The sequence below is a fragment of the Centroberyx gerrardi genome, chromosome 21 (assembly GCF_048128805.1).
Source record: "Centroberyx gerrardi isolate f3 chromosome 21, fCenGer3.hap1.cur.20231027, whole genome shotgun sequence".
NCBI classification, from domain to species: Eukaryota; Metazoa; Chordata; class Actinopteri; order Beryciformes; family Berycidae; genus Centroberyx; species Centroberyx gerrardi.
In genome coordinates, this window is record NC_136017.1 from 6,237,152 (window position 1) to 6,257,845 (window position 20,694).

The following is a 20,694-nucleotide window of genomic DNA, read 5'->3' on the forward strand; positions in this document are numbered from 1 at the left end:
TCCTGTAGTATCACCAATATATTCCTATAATATTCCTATGGGGACTTGTAGTGCGTATGTGGCACTCAATAGTGAATGTATGCGTTATGGTACTTAATGGTGCCACTATAATATTCCTATAAGGCATTATAGTGTGTGGTACTCAATAGTGAGTTTATATTGGACTTATGGTACTTTATGGTATTTTTGAACCTCCTATGGTATCACTATAATACCAGTGATACCATAAAGTACCATATGGTCACTATCAACTCACTTTAATATTTCATGTTATACCATAGGAGATTGATATTATAGTGACTTTGTAGTGATCTTATGGTATTTTATGGTATTTTTTCAGCCTCATATGTATAATTATAATAATACTCCCATCAAGCTACTATGGTATAAGCTACCATTGGTTTCTCTGTGGTATAATCTTTTGCCCTGTAGCAGCTGCACCTCAGTATTTTTAAGTGTTGCTGTGATATTTGTTTAGCATTTGTTTATCTCCTTTCCTATAATAGTTCTATAATATTGCTATTGGGACTGGTGTTCAGTAGCGAGTATATGGTCACCTTGGTACTTTGTGGTATTTTTTAACCTCTTACTAGCCTTATACTATCCTTACTAACCTGTGGTAGGGTTTTCTATAGCTGCACGATATTTTAAAATGACGATTGTGGGGACTTACAGTGTGTCTGTGGTCTTCAATAGTGAGTTCATAACCCTATGGTACTTTATGGCATTTTTTTTAACCTGTTATAGTATCACTATAATACTCCTATCAAGCTCCTATGGTATTATTATAGGAATTTACTGTGGTATAGCCTACTTTTTTTCCACCGAGCTGCACAATATTTTTAAGTGTTGCTGTGAGCATGTTTTTATCTCGTGTGGTACCACTAATATCCCTATAATATTCCCATAACACTCCTATAGGGACTTGCACTATGCCAATGGTACTTATGGTATTTTGTTCATCTCTTCAAAGCAATCTCCTAGGTATTGCTATAGGGTTTTCTGTGATATAATTATTTGACTTATGGTAGTTGCACAATTTTCAAGTGTTTGCTGTGACAGGCGATTTGTATTGTCTAAAATCTATTAAAGCATTAGTTTACTTTTTCGTTATGGGTATATGAACTCGTTTTCCCTTAACTTCTCTAATACCAGTGACACTGTTAATACCGATGATAATTCGCCGGAGTATTACCTATTATCATCTCAGTTATTAACCCAACATAACATTCACATAGCCTATTCTGATGTTTGAATGGCTTACTGCAATCGATGTAACATAGTGAGGCTATTACGGCGAGAGAGAGAGAGAGAGAGAGAGAGAGAGAGAGAGAGAGAAGGAAAGAAAGAAATCATCCGAGCGTGGATAAATTAATTGCGTGTATTTATACACACATAATTACCCATCAAGACACTAATGGTTATAAATCCCCCCGCTTTGAAAGCATTCTTGGAGCGGATTGTTGCTGCTTTGAGCAAAACTTATCCTGACAGATTTTGAGTGGGAAGCGGTGATTACGCCCGATGCCCTTGAGAAGAAAGATTTCGTGTTTTTCTGGAAATCTTTTGCCCACATTCACCGAGTGAATGAATGAATCACCGGCTGACTGACGCATGGCTGAGTGTACTGTACATGCATGAGTGTATACACGCATACACACCCTCCCTCCCTCTCTCACACACACATACACACACACAAATACACACATAAACACATAATAATAATGACACAAGTCGGTGCAGCTCAGTTTGAAATAGGAAATAGTTTCTTGTATTTATTTAGGAAATTGTTACATAAAATATAGCATTAAAGTCTAGTGTAACAGCCAAAATTGCACACAATAATAATAATAATAATAATAATAATAATAATAATTACCAAAGTAACACTGCTGGTAACCATTTCTCTTTACAAAGGAACCAGGGACATTTAAGGAAAGAGGTGAAGCATGACAATTACACTACAGTCCGACAGTACAAAATGTGGGTATAAATACTCGACACCTAGAAAAATACACAAGTCTTCTTCAGACTCTCTTCATACATATTAACAGTTTCATAGAAAAAATTGAAACACACACACAGTCGGCTCTGTTGATTAGCACCAGCTGGTCAAATTACAGATAGAAATTTGGCATAACCTTACCTAAAGTTCAAATATGTCTTTAAAATAAAGTGATAAAATATTTTAGTATTAGCTCTTATCGATCAAAATAAAGACTTTTTATTTTAATAAGAACCCCCTAAAGAATTCCATAAGCAAAGACACATGCCATTTTCAAACAGTAGACTTAAAACCTCGGTTGAATGATTGGCAAACACTTTACATTTGTTTTTGCTTTTTTTTTTTTTTTTTTTCTCATTTGCATATATCAATCAGCAATGCCCATTCTGATATTAACTTATAGCACTTTTTATATACAACATAATATACAACTATGAAAGGAAAACTGAGGTTTGGACAGTTCAGGTATGCTATGCTACATGAGGCGCTAACTAGACCGTTTGGATCCGGGAGTTTTTGCATTAGGAACTATGAAAAGCAAAGATTACCTGCTGTTATTTGCATTTGTCAACAATTTTCTGTTGGCTGTAACTTTATTTTTTAATTCTTACAATCTATATTAGTCCAGTATGTTCCCTGAGCTACCACCAGTGGCACCGGCTGCCAGGTGGTGTTCAAGCCAGAAGGTTGGTCATTTACTGTACCTACGTACCATTCAGACACCGAAACATCATGGAGTGACATTATTCTCACGACGAGGAAACACAATGTTAGTTTCAGTTGACATCATTAAAGAATTTGCTGCTAAAATGAGTTCTGTTAGCTGAATAGTGATAAATGTGTCTGAGAAGTTCAATAAGAATGTTTTCCACAGTTTTCTCGTCTTTCTATCTGTTTCGTTTTTGCCATTTTCAGCTGCGTAACGGCGCTAAAGATATCACACAAAGACAAGATCGGCAGAAGGTTTTTAGCTTTAAAATTACTTTAAGATGAAGTAATGGACACGACGGAGAATTTAACACCTGATCTCATGTTCAATATGTTTTCTGGTTTTAAGGATATTGCTTCAAAAAAGAAGTAGACAAAGAGATCAACCAGTTACGAATAATTTGTTATTATTCTTCTCGTGTCTATGGGTAGTGATGCCACAAGGCGATTTTCTGGGCAACTTAGATGGGCAATGTACTTAGCAGCAAGAAACAAAACGAGACCTCGGGGTAAAAATCTATTTGAAAATTTCCTGGCAACAGGACGCTTCTATGCAATCAACGCAACAATCCTGAGGCAACTGTATGCCAATGTTGCCCATCAGCGTTGCCCAAAGAAGCTGCCCTGTGTATCACCGCTTTAATAAACGTTCACTTTACACTCCTTACAAACTTTGTACAGTATTTGTTACAGTGCAATGATAAGAAGTTCCCCAGGATGGAGATAAAGATAATAACTACAAAAATGCAAGGAGACGGCATTGTTGCGTATTGCTGTCCAGTCCGCCACACCCAGAGTCCAGGTAGGAAAGTCCTGGTTTGGCGTTTCAGTTCAGGTTTCATCCTCATCTGTCCAGCTCCATTAAGTGCTTTGTGTTGTTTGTAGAGGGGGGAGGGGGGGGGGGGGGGGGGGGGCACAGGGCTGTAGTCAAGACCACCTTAGTCGAGTCTAAGTCAGTTCCAAGTTCCAAGTTTAAGTCAAGACCAGGTCCAAAGGGAGTCGAGATGAAGTCAAGACCGAGGACAGAGCAAGTCGAGTCCAATTCAAGACCAAAATAGGGAAAAAAACGGGAACTTTTCTTTCAAAATGCAAAAATAATGCTTAAGGAGTTTCTTAAGGATCAACGGAGATGTAGATCTGCCTCAACATAAGGACTAATCAATGCATAGAAGTTTGAATTTAGGTTTAAAAACAGGTCTAATAACTGTTTGTAGTGCTGGGGTTAGGGTTAGGGTTAGAAAATAAGGGTTAGGGTTAGGTCTTTAAATAACCAAAGGTGGATCAGGCGGAGAACAAAACACAAATCTTTGAAAATTTCTGAATAGGCAGGAAAAAGTCGACATCCAACATCCAAAAGTGGCTGAGACCGAGACAAGTCCGAGTCAAAATCAGGGACGGGACGGGACGAGTCCAAGAAGCGTGGTCTGGAGCCCCGGACCCGAGACTGGAGCGCTTACAGCCCTGCGCCGCGGCGTCCCTACACGTCGTTGGAGCCCTGGCTGGTGCAGGAGGAGAAGCTGTCGTACAGCGAGTCGCTGAGTGAGCCCACGGGATCCGCCCCCGGCTTGCCGGAGAAGCTGGAGGAGGAGGGCTCGTCCGCCTTGGGGCAGTCCTCCCCGCTCGTCCCCGCGTCGGCGTGGCGGTCGCCCCCGCGGCCCCCCGACCCCGCGTCGGGGTACAGGCTGCCGCTGCTGGAGCCGCTGTGGTTCAGCTTGTTCAGGGACTCCAGGGAGAAATCCAGAGAGCCCGGCTGGTTCCCGCCGACTGGCGTCTTCTCCAGGGGAATCTCTTTCTGCACAGAGAACAAGGAAGATAGATCAATACAGAGTAAAAAGAACATGTTTGATCTTATTCATCTAATCCACATATTATAGTTCAGTGAGGTACTGTAGCTTGGTAATTCATTCAGCAAGTTAGCTGGACTTGATTCATGGCAAAGATGTGCGGTTTGCTGTATCTGGTTTGCTGTATCTGGCTTGGTTTAAGGTGAAGATGTAAGATATACTGTCAGTAGTTTCTTCTGTTTCTTTCAAATCCAGGTTGAAAGGTTTTGATGAGTCTCAGATTCTTTCATCACGTTGACAGAAACAGAATGCAGCGCGGACAGAAAAAGTGAGTCTGACATTGTGCCATATAACTAATCTCTTTTGCAATGTTATGCTGCAAAGCAATTAGTCTAATGCCGCTTTAGAGCATGACAGTGATCCATATTGAGATTATTATCACGCTCAAGGACCGAAAGTAGGGTCTGGAGAGTGGGCTGACATGCATCTCTGGGAGTCTGGGCTCACCCACTCTCAGTGTTGTATTAGCTGTTTTGACACCATGTATTGTTTCTCTTCTACAGCCTTTGAAGACAGTCTGCTTTATGGATTAGCATAGTCAGGGATGTTACTCCGGGGAAAAGGCATGTCTAAGAAATAAAAAATGCAACACGAGCTGCTATCTTCACAACTCTCTGTTTCAATTAGCAGAAACGGTTTCATCCTGAACGCACTACAGCCTTTACCGAGGTGTCAGGATGACTGTGTGGAGTCCTGACAGTTCAAAAGGTATTGGGATTGAGAAGTGATATTACTCTGGGTCTCTTCATTAGATTCAGATTGTATCATTGCATCCGAGCCGGTTGGCCTTTCAAGGGCATTCGCTTCTGGGCAACTCGGCAGTGATATGAATCAACAACAAATGTGCATACAAACCTGCACTAAGTGGCTGCTACCTCAGTATTTTATGCTCGCATTCTTGGATTTTCTAAACCACAGTAGTAATGAACTATGAGCCAAATACAAAAAAAAAACAAACACAAAATCCTAGCTGAAAGCATTAGTGAGTTGTTATTTGTGATTGGCCAACTATTTGAGTATGCTACAAGATTCCTTTTGAACGCCTCAAGGGGCATTTAGGAAGCCAGTTACTGTAGCGCTCAGCATCAAAACTCTTCCTCGGAGGCAGTAAACAAAATTCTCTGGGTAACTGAATTTTCCTTCAGCAAATCTAGTCTGGAAGCCGAGCGGCTATCTACATATTTTTGCTGGGGTAAGTACACAGAGGTTTAGCCAGAGGGTCCAGGCAACCTCTGGGGACGCCGCAACGCCAGACCGTTTAGCATTTCGCTGCGAGGTGTATCTCCCCTCGGACCTGAGCCCAGAATCACTCCGCACAACAGTCTGAGGCACCAACACACAAACACCGCTGCATCGGTAATAGAAATTTGAGTGCTGAAAGGGGGAAAAAAAAGAACAAAAACTTCCACACTAAACCTGCAGGCCTTCTTTGAACTCGCAAGTTAACTGCCGAGTTTCTTAAAACAGTGAATCTTACATCTGTTAGAGTATCTTATACATAATATCTCATTATATTCATGAGGAGATTCACGAGGAGGCATTACTCATCAATCATACAATCATACCACACACAAGGTCCTTGTGTTGATTGCTTTATAAAGTTCCTTGCACCAATTTCATGTAATCCAAGTAAATTATCCATAATATCTCAGTGAAATCAAGCTTCTTATTTCACATTTATCATTGCATTTAGCTTCCTTATCTACTACTGTTACAAAAAAAAAACATATCCAGTTCCTCGTTTGTAAGATAAGAATGCGATAAGTTCACATACCTACACAATAATGGGAAATCTTTTTTTTTTTTTATCATGATCTCTGAGATACACAGACCTCTGTGCATGTTACCATCTAAAAGAAGGTCTTAGCTGGTCTTGGCAACATGCTGTGTCAGCACCACTGGTGTTGGCAGGGGCTTAGTGCCTTGCTCAAGGGCATGTTGGCAGTGTCAGTGGGCACCACAGAGAAGTAGTAGTAGTTGTAGTAGTAGCTGCAGTATTAGCATTATAATTCATATTTATTAAAGGGAAACACTGTTATATATCATCAATTTATGATGTTCAGTGCATTCCAGGAGTTATTTGCGATGTGGTAATTTACTATTTTACTATTATTCCCTCAACCTGCCTTGTCTTCTTCTACTTCACTTAGTGGTTCCCTATGTTTCCCAGAATGCCTTTCGACAACCCCCAGAGAACGTGTGTGAACCTGTTGCGTTCAGCTGTGGGTTACACATGTAGATGGAGACAGCCACAGCCACAGCAAATGAAACAGTACGGCGGTTCTCAGTCTTGGTCCCGGGGCCTAACTGCCCTGTTGGTTTTCTACCAGTTAGTTAATTGCATTCACCTGGTGCTCCGGGTGTGAGTCAGCCCCTGATTAGTTGACTGGAGTGAAAGCCAGCAGGACTCTGGGCCCCGAGGACCAGGACTGAGAACCACTGGCATAGTAAGAGCAAGAGTTTCTCCAGTGATGACTCAAAATGCGACATGTCTTGTGGCCGCGTTGCATTGTGGTCTATTGCGGCAACTGGCATCCCTGCCTTAGCGATGCGGCCCGCGCACATGCAGCCTACCTCACTTTGAAGTATGACAGGAATCAGTTGTCAGCACAAAGATGAAAAGAAGTGAAATATTAGGCTCTACGTAGCAAGACTGTGAGGGAAAGGTAGAGCAATTAAGTTTTCATTATTGAGCCTTAATAACAGACCCACATATCATCTTGCCAGCCTCATTTGTTTTTCAAGCAAAACATTGGACACAGTAGACAGCCTTGATGTCAGTTAACATCACCACTAAACAGCATTAGAGCTAGATTTGATAGCTGGCTTGTCCCCTGGCAGCACCGCTCATTATTCGGTAGACCTGCATCCACCGGAGCTCATTTGCTGTGTGCCGGGCGACGGTGGCAGAATTTGTTACAAATCTTACTTTGGTTTGGGTAAATCTCTTCTTAGTTGGCGGCGGACTCATATTGACAGTTCTAGGTACAATTACCAGGTAACCGACAATCTAAAGGAAACACCCCATTTATTGTGCTACATTTCAAAATACATTTATTTGGGACTTTTTTAGTCTGAGTTCTATGCAAAGTACTCAATCAAAGTGAGAAGGAAATTATGGAAGTTTGTGTCAAAATATAAAAGTCAAATTCTGGTTTTGGATGATTTAAATTCTCTTTGAACCTTCAAGGTTTGAACTCAAAAGCCGCCTGATGAAAAGTCGCCCAACACGCTAAAATCCCATCGAGTCCCATTAAGATGTAGCGATGCGAGCTGATCTCAGCTTTGTTAGCAAGAAAGACAGAACGAAAACACGTTTGAAAGGAAAATGTTCAAAACACCAAAATACAATCTGAGGATGACATCTGAGTCACAGGTGCGGCAGTTGAGCCCAAACGAGGCAAAGGGGATGAACACTTATGCAAATTAAAATTACCTGATATTTGAATTTTATATGTTCGCATAAATTTCTTTTCCACTTTGATGGAGTACTTTGCACAGAACCCTCAAATAAATGCATTCTGAAATAACCGTAAAATGTGGTGTTTCCATGACTTTGTTGGTTACCTGCTCTTCAATATTTCATGCAACACAGCCGCCAGATGAAAAGACACTCACACCGGGGATAGAGAGGACAGAAGCCAACGCAGAACAGAGAGAAATGGAAATGACTGCTGATAGAAAGTAAAAAAGAGGATACTGAATGGCAGCATTATTTTACTAAAAACGCCACATTTAAGAGCTCAGAAGGGATTTCCTATCTTTGCTTCTTTCAGTGCAAAGATAGTTACAACTGTATATTCAAACTTGATAAGATAAACCAATTGTGACTTATAATATTTGTACTGTATTTACTCAGAATAAGGTTTAGGGTCTAGGGTCTTTAAAAACTTGATATACAGTATATTACTTATAAAATATAATATTCAGCCCCACCATTGCTGCTGCCACACAGCTGCTCCACGACATCACAAATCCCAATTTAACCCCCGCCTGACACCAAAACCCGACATTTACCATTGATGTTTTAGATAACTGAAAAACTTTCTGCTATCAAGCTGCTATCAAAGCTCCACTGGAAATGTCTCAGTGTGACGTCACTTCATCTACGTTTGGCCAGTTGTCCCGGTTATCATGCAAAGGTACATTGCCAATCGCTGTTTTTAGCAGTGTTGAAATGTTTTAGGGTAGATTTCTCCTTTTAATATTAGCATTCTCTTGCTGTGCTGCTACTTGCACTTCTCTAAAACTATTGGCTGCTTGAGAGGAAGGTGATATGCAAACTCTCAAATTGTGCCACTTGCAACTAATGTAAGTCAATCTCAGCATATCAGACAAATACCTCAACTTAAATAGAAATTGCTTGCATTACATACAGTGCATTCACCACAGCAGTATATTTTACTACCAGTCAAAAGTTTGGACACACCTGATTGAATGTGCTATGTTTTTCATTCTCTTAAAGCCATTTTGATCTAAAGGCTTATGCTTAAATGCTTTAAATTAGTTTCTTAGACAAATATAAATAGTGAAGTTGATGCCTATGTATGAATTTCTTTCAAAAGCCTTTGCCTTTCCATCAAGGCAAAGTGTGGCCACTTTAAAGAATCTAAAATATAAGATAGTTTTGATTTGTTTAGCACTTTTTTGGTCACTGCATAATTCCATTTGTGTTATTTCATAGTTTTGATGTCTTTACTGTTATTCTAAAATGTGGAAAATAGAAAAAACAAAGAAAAATGTGGTGTGTCCATACTTTTGATTGGTAGTGTATGTCTGGTTAGTGTCAGCAGTAAAAATCATAGCGTGGCCTCCAGAAGTGCGGAGGCTGCATGACGTGATTGGGATCAGTGATTAGCAGAGCGCTGTGACAGTGAAGAACAGTCATCAGGTCCCGGGTCTCTCCACCAGCACCCTCTATATATCTCTTTTTGGTAGGAACGGAGAGGAAAGAAAGGGAATGGCTGTCTTATCTCTGATTGGATTTGATTTTGGAGGAACACAATTACCGGCAGATCGAACGTCCCCCCGCGCGGGCCCCCCGTACCGCCCGCGGGTGCAGCCGAAATGATGGCGCAACGGCGGCTGCACACGAAACCGAGACCGCAGGCAGTCATCTCGCCAGGAGCTTCCCACTTGGAAACATGAACGGCCAAATCGACAATTGGTTCTGCATCACATGTCGGTAATGGGAAGTCTAAACTCAGTCGACCCGCTCTCAAAACCATACTGAAGGGGTCTTTTATTGTGATTTGAATGAGACATTTTCTTTTCCTTTTACCCTGCTGTTATCTATTTCTTTCCAGTATATCCTGATGGACGAGTCGTACAGATCGGTGAAACATGTTTGTACGCTACCAGTCAAAAGTTTGGACACATGCATTTTTCTTTATTTTTACTATTTTTCATTTCAAGACATCAGAACTATGAAATAACACAAATGGAATCATGCAGTGACCAAAAAAGTGTTAAACAAATCAAAACTATCTTATATTTTAGATTCTTTAAAGTAGCCGCCCTTTGCCTTGATGGAAAGGCAAAGGCTTTGGGAAGAAATTCATACATAGGATCAACTTCACTATTTATATTTGTCTAAGAAACTAATTTCAAGCATTTAAGCAGAAGCCTTTAGATCAAAATGGCTTTAAGAGAATGAAAAACATAGAACATTCAATCAGGTGTGTCCAAACTTTTGACTGGTAGTAGTGGTTTTTCCTTTTCCAGAAAACACCATGTAACCCACTATCATACTGGGAAGTTGAATGGTTAACACAACTGATGTTAAATTCCAGTGAGTGTGCAAGCCTGTGTGTATTACAATGTGTGGTATGACTGGTGAATTCCCAGTATGAAGATAGCAAGCTGCCTCGTCTTGTGTCTGTTGCAGGCCGGACAGCTAACGTTAGCTAGTTTGCTTCTTATCAAGCTAGGAGGATAGAAAATAATTGGAGCGCTGTCACTTCGCCGCTGTCGGTTGAATTTCGCCATAAACTTGTACCGAATCTCAACGGCAAGACAACCGGAGAGTTCAGCCAGGTTTCATGAAAAACCAGGACCAGGAGTGTCCGGGATATCGCGTTGACTAATGCGCAGACCGAGACTGATCCATAATCATGGTGGAAAAACCGTGCAGATGAAAAGCTGTTTATTGTCTCAGCGATGCGTGTCGACTCCCAGGCCAGTGTGAGGATGTGCGATGGGAGTTTGGACCGTTCTATTTCTGGGTACATATTCTCTGACTCCTGTACATGCCGGACGCTTCCTCGAGTTTAGCTGTTATATCAGTTTGACGGAAAACTCGCGGGGAGCTGGGTATTCCTGCTGTTGATATTTACTTTTACACTGATATGGTTTTGGTTATCCAGTGGCCCTATTTCAAATTACATGTCAACAGAAATATTCCCTTTCCCCAGCCATGTCATCATCGCCCGAGGTAACAAGCTATTCCAAGCTCGGGGAGATGCTGTGCATGCTGATATGACGTACAGTAGTTTTTGGGCCGTGGCCACACAAACCCCAGGAACCTCTCTACCTTCACACATCTTGAATCCTACGCCAACTTCTAATGTTGTTTTCCCCCTGTCAGAAAGGTCTGGAGCAATCACTTTCTCCCCCTCGTGCAGAGGATGGAGGGAAAGGAAGGAAAGAAATAAAGACTGAGTGCGAAGGGAAGAGAGAAAAAATGCGAGGCCACTGGAAGTGAATGCGAGGGGAATAAGATGGAATGTGAGGACGGAGGAAAGCAATGTGTTCGGAGCGAAAGAGAGAGGAGTCGACGGAGGAGAAAAGACGAAGAGAGAGACTGAGAGAAGCCGAAAGAAAGACAAGTGGGAGAAAGAGAGACTCTGTGAGAAAGGAGAGGATAGAAGTAGAAGGAGAAAGGGGGGTGGGGGACGGGGGTGCCGTTGGCGGGGCTGTCAGGTGCTGTCAGGATGATGAATGGGAGGCCAGCCTGGGCCATGAGGGCTCTGATGGGAGCCGCTGAGCTTTACATCACTCTCCTGAGTGTTTGTGAAAGGTTATTAAAGGCACTTAAATCACCAGGCACTGACACGAGCCCACTACCAGCCACCAAACTTCCCAAACTGCCGGCGATGACAACGTCTCCCAATCAAAGCTCGCTCGCGCCGACAAAGGGAAGCGGTCGCATAAGTTCGGACACGTACTGTCAGGGGTGAGGAGGTGGCTGCCGCGCGGACAGATTGTCTTTTTCAAAAGAATAATGTGGGGTAAATGGGTTCAACAGTGGTCGTTCATCATTACGGCTGGTTCACAGCCTAGGAATAAGGTTCCTGTCAAATTAATATCGGCTGTGGCTTGGCAGACAAGGATAATGCCTATTTCTAACACCGGGAACAGCAGCCTTCATATGCATTGCGTTGAATTGTTTTATTACCTCCGCCGTTTGTTTGTTTGTTTGTCTGTTAGCAGGATTACGGAAAACTACTGGCCCGATTTTCATGAAACTTCGTGGAAGGGTGTAGCATGGGCCAAGGAAGAACCCATTAAATTTTGGAGCGGATCCGGATCACGAACAAGCAATAATAGCACGAACCTTGGCGGAGGTCTGCGCTCTCCGAGTGCCCTTCTAGTTGTCAATAGAATGCTGTTACATGTTCACATGTTTGGATATTTTAGCTGACACTCAGATGTAAAGTGACTCAGTTCAAGGGTTGAGCATCTTGCTGAAGAACACGTTGACAGGACAGGACACACGGCTATTTTATGGGGATTGAACCCGTGACCTTTCAGTTTCGGCGTAGTCCTTGTAATCGCTAGGCTACCCCCGCTACCCTGGGAGATGTACCGCATCCAATTAAATGACAGGCAGGTTTGAGGACGAGGCAAACAGGGCTTCATTTGCTGTGTTTTGTGTCTTGCATGTCAGCTAATGGAGTTGTGCTTGCAGGTTGGTTGCACAGCGTCTCCCCGCTCGATGCGCTGCCTTCTCCGCCGGGACTCGGATGAAAATCCAAATCCACGCTTTTCACGCGACTCTCACTTCCAATTCAGCTGCAAGCGCTGAACTTTGCTTTGTAAAACGGAGACTCTGCCACACATAATAATACAACACTTGATTGAAATTCTCTTTTCGCCCGCTCCCCTCCAGCGGGAGGTCAGAGCGCGGACTCAGCTGCGGAGCGACGCCCTTGAAGCTTAGAGGGATTCGGTGTCTTGCTCAAGGACACTCCAGCAGGATGGTTACTTCCCCAACATGGGGACTCGAATCTCAGCCCTCCCTTTGAAGGATTGTCTCCCTGCTCGCTACACCACCCTGCTGCCAAAATGCATCTCAGCCACATTTGTCATTTTCTCTTTGATAATGAAAAATAATGGTAAAGCGAAAGCAGCTCTTGCGCCTGCAATCTGGCTCAGAAAGAGGCTGCCCTTGCTACAGTGGATCCAATCTAACACAACTAAAACACATTAAAATACAATATATTAGAGTGCAAATAAAAGTTGGAGCTGTAAGCATATTCCAAACACTTTAAAATGCTATGTAATTATTCTAATTTATGGGTGTAAATGCCTGGTAAATAATCTAGATCTGCTCCTGGTGTAGCACGGAAAGCTCCAAGATGCTGCCATAGGTCAAGAACGAAATTTATTCACGTATTTATTTATTTTTTTTCCACTCACACACACAATGCTTTTTTGAACTTGTGTTGAGTCAGATCTTTTTTTCAGAATATGGATTTTTGTGTCAGGGTGGGTGTCGGGGCGGCAGCGGAGCAAGAGAGGAGAGTTTGGCTGTCTCGGAGACTATTCCACAGAGCCGGGCCGGGCTGGAGGCCATTTCATGGTCTCTGATCCTCATTTGTCATTCAGCGGAGTTAAATACTGGTAGGCAAATACCCCCTGACACAGGAGGGTGAGCCGATCGAAAGCAATTAGGCAGCTTTCCTTTTATGAAAATTTGTGAGCAATTCCCGAAGGGCGTGAAAAGAAAACCTCCACTTTGGGATTCGAAAAAAAAAAAAAAAGCATTGAGGTTTAGCGACTTTGTTCGTGCCTTTAGGAAACGGTGAAAGGTAAACCCGACATTGCAGCTCAACAGTTCTGTGACGTTTTGACCATCTGAAGAGTCTCCTTGCCGAAGTCTATGACATACAGGAGAAGAAGGAATTTGGTTTATTCAACTTGGGAGTCAAATTATGCGAAACCTGTGACAGTGTGTGTGTCTATATCCTGGGAGAGGATTCACTGAGGAGAGATGCTGTTTTTCTCCCTTCTTCACCACCACCACCACCTCACACACACACACACACACTCCAAATGGCACAAAGTTGCTCACATCTGCACCTGGGAGCTGCCTGGCTTTCTATCACTTTAAACTGCCTGGAGCTCCAATGTACTCCATGAAATAATGAAATCGATTTATTCTTGAGCAATCAACACAGAACAGACCACATTATCCCCTGCATACGGCATATTGAGGCAAAACGATCAATGAGAGTTAGTCCAAGTGTCAAATATTACTTATTGCATCACCATTGTCCCCATAATAACAGTAAAGAGCGCCCTCCTGGGTGTTATGGCTTTTTTGCAACGGTTAACAATGCATGTGTGCTGTGTGAAAAAAGTTTCTTCAAAGTAGTCGAAAATATATAAGGAAAGAGCAAGAAAGATCACTAACTAGCTCCCTTGTTTCCATGGGAGTTGGTATCGCAAACCAATGAAGTGCTTTACGGGAATCATGCATCTTTGATCAATAAAACCAGTGGTTCTCAACCTTTTTCATATCAAGGATCCCTAATTTAGTCCACATTAGAGCCACAGACCCCCATTTGATGAGATTTTGTCTCTGGGACCCAAATCTGAGAATATTTTTATTGTTGGATATGATTTGGTCCAGAATTCCATGACTATCTGTATTGTAGGTAGAGAGATAACAGAGAAACTATGATCCAAATAGTCAGTCTTCTACATTCTCTAATTGTTCTTGTAAATGAAATAATGAAGTTTAACAATTCATCAATTTGCTGGGGACCCCCTGGAATGCCCTCAAGGACCCCTGGTGGTCCCCGGACCCCACGTTGAGAACCACTGAAGAAAACCGCTACGAGTCGTCCAGTACTCACGCTGAGTCTGTCCCCTGCTTTGCCGTCTATGGATGACTCTTTGTGCAACAGGTTGTACTGGGAGATCCTCCTGCTGTCCTTCTCCAGATGTGAGAACATGTCGTGTTGGTAGTAGTCCATGATGGACAAGGACGTCTCCACACTGCTCCTCTTCAGCGTCTCCTCATTCTGCTCGACTGTGGGGGGAAGAGTTTGTTTTAATGTTTTTATACACTACAAGAACCACAAAATCCATGCAAAGAAAAAGCTTCAAGGGCTGCATTGCATTATGGGATATCGAGGGTACTGGTGGTATAGAAATCGGTCTCTCTGCCTCTTCTACGATGGATTTCTCCCTGTGTGATTGTTGAACTTCGGTACAAAATGGCGGCTCTAGAAAGAAGCCCTCGCTCTTTGATTCTGAGGGACTGACACCAAAACCTGAAGTTTACTGTTTATCGTTTTAGATCGCTGAAACATTTTCTGCTATCAAACTCATCAAATATCTTACCAAATGCAAGAAACATCACCAATATGTGTTTCTGATAACAGTGTTATCAGGAAAAAAAAGTGTTTCAGGGTGGATTTTTCTTTTAAGAGTAGTCATGACTTTAAACTATATTATCCCAAGATTCAAAGGAGACTTTGGATAAGTACCAAGGAGGAAAAAAACATTAAAAAAATATGTTCAGTGGTCACAGGGTCTAAATTTCTTATTACTCAATTTTAACTGAATGATGGCTTTGTCAATGAAGTATCTAGTGAAACTTTTTTATTTGTGCGTATTATTTTGTATTGATTAAAATGTGTTTGTAATACAGAACTCTCTATATTTTTAAGAGCGTAAGACATTATTCAGTACAATTTGCGGTTCAGCTCGCAGGTCAGTGTTTACAGCAGGCTGGAAACGGTCGAGGGAAGTTCATGTATCATTCGACGACTGTGTGAAAATTTAATGCTGACCTGAGTTGCTCCTCTTGGTCCTGTTGACCAGGGTCTTTTGCGGCGAGCCCAGTGTGCTTCCGCTGCTGTCGGGTTCAGTCTCGGTGTCGCTGCCGCTGCTGCTGCCCGAGTACATGCACACTCTCAAGGCCTTTTCCTGTTTACAGCCAAAGAGGGAGCATCCGGTAAGAACACAGACATGAAATATTTACAAAGACACAGAGGTGTGGAGTGGAGGTAAATAAAAAGGTGGGTAAGCTGTGAAGAATCTAAACAACAACAACAACAATATATCTATCTTGGGACACTTTTTTTGTGCGGGATTGTATTTTTTCTTGCGACTCGTCGGTAAACAACAGCGTCCCTTTGGAAATTAGATCCTCATTTTTAATTTTTACAAGGTTGTCTTATATTTAAAATGTTTTCTATTTTAAAAATGTATACTTTTTCCAGGCTTTAATTATTTAGATGATGAATTTTTTTACTCAATGCTGGTAAAAGTGCAGTTAAAGAGACTGTCCCATAACTGAGAAGTGGCTGGCTCAATTACAACCCATGTGTTATGAGTCAGCTTAATGCCTAAAATTTTCAAATTGTAAAACTGTACTAGAACACACAGCTTTGCTCAGGGGCAATGGTGGAAATCTGTGAATTTTTATTTTTCCAAACTTTCTTGGCATTTTACGTTTTTTTTTTAAGATCTGACAATTGTCAATTCTGAATAACTTCTCATAGACCTGTGCAGAAGAAGAGCCTGTATGTGACTTACACTGGGCACATCAAGGTCCTTCCTCCTCTCTGTTTCTTTCTCCTTGTCCTCTGTGGCAGCGGCGTTGGTGCTGCGCGGCTCGCTAAGACTCAACCTCTTTGTCCTGATCGCATCTATAATTCAACAGACAAAAGGGAAATGAATCACGTGACGTGCGGGAAATAACACACACAAACACACACGCAGGCATAACTGTCGGTACATGCATGCACACACTTTTGGACAGAAACAGGAGCACATACACACACACACACACACACACACACACACTTACACACACGCATGCATTCACCATATGACCTCCCCATATAGACGCGGGGACAGGAAAACATCATTTCAATTCTTCTAAAGTGACAATCTTGCCCATGACAGACAGACTCATAAACCACAAGATGAGCACATCTTGCACGCTCATTCAGCCAATCCCCGTCCAATTGTGTGCGCATCCATTTATCTGCATGTGTGAATGGAACTGCATGATATCCAAGCTATCAAACATTAATGGTGTCCAGCCTGCGACTGTTCCCAGCCATGACTCCTGGCAACTCAGAAATAACAGCTTTCAGCTGTCGCCCCCAAATGACTAAGCACTGGCTTATTATCACTCAGCCTACTGCAGTCTCGGACAGACGCCAATTTAATTGTCTCTTAACATTCAGCAGTATTACAATAAAAAGGCGCCTCTGGCCGATGCACCATCTCCATCTAAATAATCTGCATCAAGAACATAAAAGTCTATCCACCTCCTTTCTCTCGCCTGTTGGGAAGCAAACAATATAATAGAGGCCGCTCCTATTTAGCACCCCCCGCCTCCTTAAGCTTTGTGTGTTTTGTGATTGCGCATAATGATGACAGACAGGAGAGCGAGGTGAAGCGTATGCGTACGCTGTACACGGCGAGCTCGGACTTGAACCCGCGCACGTATGCGTACTAATCAACTCGCTCCGCCGGGAAGCCTCAACAGGAGCCCCTCTCTATTTGCACCGACAGTTGTTACTCAAATTGCTGCCTCTGCAGTGCCACCGCAGCACCGAGATAAAATAGACGCAGGCTAATGTCCTGTAAGCATAAATCCCAGGGTGTGATCACTCATCCCTGTGTGTTAGTGCGGCTCCAATCAGCCATCTGATTGCATCCCACCCACCACCATTCTGTTGTGTGCCGTAATGAACGCAGAGGCAGGAGGCGCTTTATGATCTATGACTATGTTGACCTGCTTTACTAATTACATTAGCTAGTTACCCTCCAGGCATGGGGTGCATGGGTGTCTAGAGTATGAAGACAAAGAGCCTTTTGTCATTTGGATCGGCCGAGTGTCAATGAATGTAGATTTGCTTATTGTCGGTGTTGATGCAGTAGCTTCAGACTTCGCTGAACAAACAAGGTTATTCTTTTCATCAAAGTCTGATTATCCCTATATCTACCTCTCATCTGGTTCAGTTAGGAGTCACTCCTTGAGTGCTTTGGAAGAAAATGTGTTAACATAAAGTAACATTCAATATTTCATTTACCTACTGAAAGGTAAATCAAACTGTACAAAGCTTTCAAGGCTTGTCACTTAGCACTTTGCCTTCATGCATCTTAATAATCCCTCTTAATGACATGCAATTCGGTGTATTTTCTGCTTCAGCCCTGATTGGAGGAGGCCAATTTATAGAAAAGGAAGACATCGCCAGCTAAAAATGACGAATTTCGGGTTACCTCGGAAACAAAGAAACTAGGAGTGGAGTGCTGAAGACTTGAAGAGGTTTTCGTTCCTAACTTACCTGAGGTGGCTGGTTTGGGCAGGCGGCTCTGGGTGTCGTGGGCGCGGCTGCTCCGGGTCACTGCGGGGTCGGAGAGGGAGTGACCCATGCTGGCGGGGGCATGCAGGCGGGTTTTAGGGAGGGAAGGCACTTTCACATTGGGTTGTGAGGGGTCTGGGTGAGAAGGAGGAGGGTCCCGGTCGAGCTCGGCGGGGCCGCCGGTCACCCCGTCGGGACTGGACTCGGATTTAGGGATGTGGCGACCGCCGGCCCGGGTGACGGAATCGGGGAGGGGGAAGGTGCCGATCCCGCTGTCCAGGGTTCTCATCTGGCAGCCCGAGCCTAAAGGGACAGGGAGAGGTGTGTGACGTCCGGGAGAGAAGCAGGGGAAACCGACGACGGAAAAGAGAGAGGAGTGCCTGGATTCACATGCAGCGGAAGGGGTTGTGTGTGAACAGGGCGTCTTTAGTGGGTTCAGTAACACATAGGCAGGTGGGAAGGGAGACAGAAGACACATCGTTTTCATTCCCTCTCATACAATATTGTGCACAAGGTATACAAAGTGGTTATGAGGCTTCCACTGAGCAGTTCAGAGTTGGTTGTACCATCTTCTTGCAATGCAAAGACTGAGGATTGAATGTCTTTTTTTGGGTCACTCACACATAGTAGGGCTTGATTTTCAGAACGTTTTAGAAGAAAAAATAGATGTCAGTGTGCAGGATTTACTGAGTTTTAGTATTAAATATTTTAGCTCTAAAACACCTTTTTTTAGAAATCCATTTTGGACGCTCCTCTTTCTTAAGAAATTAATTGCAGCCTCTGCAATTTGGAAATTGCAGAAGGCTAAGAACACTTAGACATCAGACATCCATGACTGAAACATTGTTAGTCGTTACAGTAGAGACACCTGCATGGTTTTAATATGATATACAGTACATTAGCATGATCTGCCACTATTTGTGAAACAAAATACACAACCGCGCTACACCCAGAGGACGCGTCCCTTCGACTCGCCGGAGTGCATGCCGAGTTGTAATCGGGAGAAACGGCGGCGAGTAGCAACAGATGGACATCATTTAAAAAACACAGTTTGCAGAGCATTGACTCAGGCTGGAACAGATGGATAGCCATTCAGCGCAGTCCAGCTCCTTGTAACTGTGAATGATAATGGCCAACAGTTACATAGGCTATGCTAATTACCGCTTCGCAAAACAGTACAAAGAAATAATTTGTTTGTGATTTAGTTTGTAGAAGTGAAAAGGGCTCATGATGTTCAGTCATTCTTAAAAACGAAACAAGCTGTTATTCCTGTTTTGCTGTGGTATAAACTTGGTGCTGCATTGCAGAACTCTAACACTATAGCTCTGTGCATTGTATGTAAGTTGAGAGTGGGTACTATTACATTACAGTATGTCTTCCACTGCTGGCCCTGGAGGTGATGAATCCTCTCCAGCTGTCAGCTCTTTCTTTCAAAACCTTAACGTCTTGAACTAGGCAGGCATGTTTTTCCTATTTTTTTTTTTTTTTTTTTGAGGTATTGGCTGATATCTACAGGCTCTGTTCCTCGTCTCGCCGGGATGCAGGAGCACAAACACATTCTCCTCATGAGCCTTTTTCCTCAATAAATCAAAGTTTTCTCCGATGAATAATGTTAGGAATTACACTTTGCATCCCAAAGAGTTATGTTTACGTTGCGCAGGGCAAAAATTCCGAATCAGTTTATTCCTAAAGTAAATGTCTAAACACTCACACTTGGGCGTTAAGCCTAAAACTCTTGATCCATTTCCTCTTTGGATAAACTTTGCTTACTGAGACCGTTTCTGAGACGCGTGATTAATGCAATGGAGCAACATCCGCATTCACCTCACGATGGCAAGGCATTAGAGAGAACTTATCAAATGGGGCATTCAAGAAAGTTATTCACTAGTTTCCAGAGAGTTGAAGAGTTCCTGGATGACTGGATGTTGTTGTTTATATGTACTTTTTGTTTTCTTATGACTTGCCCGTCCTACGCCATACATACAGAACCTGTGAAAATGAGTCCTCAGTGTTACCTAGTGGCTGTACACACACACACACACACACACACACACACACACACACCGTGTTCATTGGACAGATGGCCTGTTACATTGCACAGATATCTTCTATGACTAACTGCAGGTGGTTGAGGTGAAACTACATGCAAAATGCATGGTGTAGTTGATGTACACCCAAGGAATACACGTATGCATTTGTGTGTGTGTGTGTGAGAGAGAGAGAGAGCGAGAGAGAGAGAGAGCGAGGGAGTGGGAGAGAGAGAGAACCATAGATTACAAAGCTGTATAATTGAATGCCAAGCCTGGCAGTTCAAAATGCCTTCTATAACCAAACTATAACAAGGTCCACAGTAATTCTACCCACAGGCAACAACAACTGGACATAATCTAGTTTTTCATGCGCTCCCTATCACTTCTATATCCAACCTCCAGGGTTGGAGGGGAGAAAGCTGCTTGGCTGTTACCTCCACAGTCCAAAATTGGCTTTATGCAATGATGGGGGATCAAAAGAAAAAAAAAAAGAGTCATCACTAACACCCATAACCTTATCTGGGAGCTAAATCTGGGCCCTTGGCTATCAA

At 42.8% G+C, this 20,694-nt stretch overlaps 1 protein-coding gene across 1 annotated transcript in view; it reads right to left on the reverse strand.

Annotated features, from left to right (window-relative positions):
• Positions 1-1,762: 1,762 nt before the first annotated feature.
• The window catches only part of LOC139930488 (nck-associated protein 5-like), a 144,684-nt gene continuing 125,752 nt past the window's right edge, over positions 1,763-20,694 (reverse strand). The window contains exons 16-20 of the mRNA XM_071923699.2: positions 18,096-18,416; positions 16,330-16,442; positions 15,582-15,717; positions 14,640-14,815; positions 1,763-4,505 (exon numbers count right to left, since the gene is read on the reverse strand). Of these exons, the coding sequence (XP_071779800.2) occupies positions 4,191-4,505; positions 14,640-14,815; positions 15,582-15,717; positions 16,330-16,442; positions 18,096-18,416 (1,061 nt within the window). The 3' untranslated portion in view covers positions 1,763-4,190. The remainder of the gene's footprint in view (positions 4,506-14,639; positions 14,816-15,581; positions 15,718-16,329; positions 16,443-18,095; positions 18,417-20,694) is intronic.